This window comes from Dipteris shenzhenensis, chromosome 3 (genome assembly GCF_047967505.1).
Source record: "Dipteris shenzhenensis isolate YYH24624 ecotype China chromosome 3, Dip_SZ_1.0, whole genome shotgun sequence".
Taxonomy (NCBI): Eukaryota; Viridiplantae; Streptophyta; class Polypodiopsida; order Gleicheniales; family Dipteridaceae; genus Dipteris; species Dipteris shenzhenensis.
The window spans coordinates 35,363,685-35,366,530 of record NC_141598.1 but is presented as its reverse complement, the minus strand read 5'-3'; the positions used below and the strand labels follow the sequence as shown (position 1 = coordinate 35,366,530).

At 39.4% G+C, this 2,846-nt stretch overlaps 1 protein-coding gene across 1 annotated transcript; it reads right to left on the bottom strand.

The window, feature by feature from the left end:
* Nucleotides 1-1,509: 1,509 nt before the first annotated feature.
* On the bottom strand, nucleotides 1,510-2,535 carry LOC147903711 (uncharacterized). The gene is made up of 3 exons (XM_087372986.1): nucleotides 2,457-2,535; nucleotides 2,059-2,334; nucleotides 1,510-1,890 (listed from the first exon to the last, which is right to left on the bottom strand). Exons 2-3 carry the CDS (start codon nucleotides 2,329-2,331, stop codon nucleotides 1,786-1,788), a joined length of 378 nt encoding a protein of 125 aa, XP_087229112.1. The 5' UTR covers nucleotides 2,332-2,334; nucleotides 2,457-2,535; the 3' UTR covers nucleotides 1,510-1,785.
* Nucleotides 2,536-2,846: the final 311 nt, after the last annotated feature.

Genomic DNA, 2,846 nt, shown 5'->3' with positions numbered 1-2,846 from the left:
CGGTCTTTTAAATTTTCTAGAGCATCTATTTATGCATCTATATGCACGTCTGTAGGCACGTCTATCTGCTATATAGATGCAGCTTTAGACGCAAGTCTGTAGACGCACGAATAGACTTGCAAATAGACGTGCCGGTAAGTTTTTTTTTTAGTTGAGTAAATGCGTCTATGTGCATGTCTGTAGGTGCTTTGTCTTGTTGTGTTCCACCAACAAAGGAAACAATTTCACATCTATTTTACATGAATTCACTTAAAGATAAACATAACAAAGTGATATTCCAATCATTACCCGGACAACCACACGTGCTACAAGCGAAAGACAAAAGGCATAGTCAATGTAACAAAAAAATACAAATTCCAGATGACCCTAAGTGCACAGTAGGATTGTAGGGATGATTGTAGAAATTTGCTCTGTGAATTTAGACGTTGGCGATGGCTTACTGAATGGTGCTTATGGCATTTTCATGGACTTAGACACAACTCAATATGAGCCCCTAATATGGATACTCTTCAATGATAACAAGGTTGGTACAAAAGCAAGGTATAACAACAAAAATTTATACTAGCATGGCACACGGCAAAACTGGACACCAATCTTCTAAACACAATGCGAATTTCAGGTGGGAAGAAACCACCTCAACACATTCACAAGAATAGAGTTTCCTATTCAATCCATTGCTATAGCTAAAACAGTCCATCGGTCGCAAGGGTTATCTATGGATCTCCTAGCATTTGATCCAACAAACATTAAGTTCCACGGTCTAGTATACACAGCACTATCAAGAATAAGGGACCCTCAAAATTTATTCCTATTAAACAATATTAAGAACAAGCACATTAAAGTGGACACAAATGTAATAGAAGAAACAAACAGACTAAGAATTGAATCACCATGGGTCATGGAGCAAAGAAACAACCCATTACTTACAAAAGACAAAATCATCATCCACTCACTAAACACAGTGCAACAACACCCACATAAACAAGACATACTAGCGACAGATACCCTCATGGCCTCGATAGTTCTATGCTTTCAAGAAACACATACAAAAGAAGGTGACAACATAGAAATAAAAGAGTTTCAACTTATACACAAAGATGAAGGAATGGGCATTGCAACTTACTAAAAATATATATATAGAACTAATAGACACACAATACTTGCACAACCAAGGGGCACAATGTTTACTAACAGTCTTATAAAAAAGAAAATCGAAACCATTCAACTTAGTCAGCATTTACAAACCACTAGGAACATCAACTGCAACATTATTGCAAATACTACAAAGCATATTAATAAAAAAAAAAAAAGAAAATCAAACATACGTTCTTGGAGACTTCAATAATGTTGACTCCAAAAAAGAATACAAAAACTTAAGAGACCTTGCAACATTTATGAACGAGCATAATATGCAACAAATAATTGACACATTAACAACAATATATGGATCAACACTCGATCACATCTGGACCAACGCACATATTCACAAAATAAAATATGGATCACAAAATAAAATATGGAACACAGTTCCCCCATTGGAGAGACCACTCCATCTTATTCACAACAATTGAAGACACTTCTTGAAAAATAAGTAGGGCAGGCCGGATGAATGTAATTCATCCTTGTTTAAGAAAGAAAAAGGTTGATTTGAGCCGAGGTCTGAGCGCGGATCTCATACTTTGAAGCTGGAAAATTAACGCCATTTCTTCGTTCTAGAAAGCTTGACGACAGAACATGACAATGAACATGAACTCTCACGGATCAAGGTGTGGACGCGAATGTCGCCTATTCTGCAGAAAAGCCAGCATTCAAACTTTCCGCGCTCATGATTTCCTCACGGAGCATCATTTCCAGTTCACTTGCTTGGTCAACAGACATGTTCGCTTTCACCTGCCCACAAGTTCAAAAATCGTAATCAATGTAGTATGGGAAAACACTAGCTGAAACTAGCAATTGATACAAGCTATAAGACAGCGGTGTCTACAATCTATCTAGGAAAGAAGTAAAATGTATGCATCGTTTAATGTAGTTCGTCGTTGACTTCTTGTTCATCATCACCTCTGCTTTAATCGACTGGATGTTGAGGCTGTGATTCGTTGCAAGCGAGAATCCGAAAGAGCAGAATCCTCGCTGCTCAAGTAGCAGCACGAACCTCGACAGCAATTTGGAATGTTTGGGGATACATATCTCTATGACCAGTTCACTACCGCTGCGCCAACGCACGGTCAGGCCCTTACTGGTGGCTAAGTCGAGGCACTCACGACCTTGGTCTTTGTCATCGGTGAGATTTTTTATGTCCTGGCAATCTCCACTTGCTACGGGCTCAACCATTTCCTGCGAGAGTGGGATTTAAAAAAATAGATTATGAGAGGTGACGAGAGCATCATGCAAGCGATAGGGCATAAGGCGTAGAAGGGAGGATGCAGCCAATAGACAGTGTGGAAGCGAGGAGAAACCTCTGACGAGAGTGGAAGAAGTAACGGAGGGACGGTGAGGCGAAGCGGTGAGTGTGAGAACAAGGAGATGACGATGCAGCAGCTAGGTTGTCGGCGATATGAATGTGATGTTAAAACGTGAGTTTCTTTGGTTCACCTTGTGTCCGTAGGACATGCTACTTTAATTAAAGACATTGTCGGGAACAAGGCATGTGACACTAAACGCCGGCACTGCATGTGCGGCCCTGCTCGAAAAAAAATGGTTTTTAAGCCTTGAAAAAACTTCAAGTTGGAATTATAAAAGTACAACTAGAACTTGTAAATCCTATCAATTCATAAAATTAAAGGCAACCTTCAATTCCAACCCAAATTTTTCAATTTCAACCAGCAATTTTGTATGCTCAAACGGGT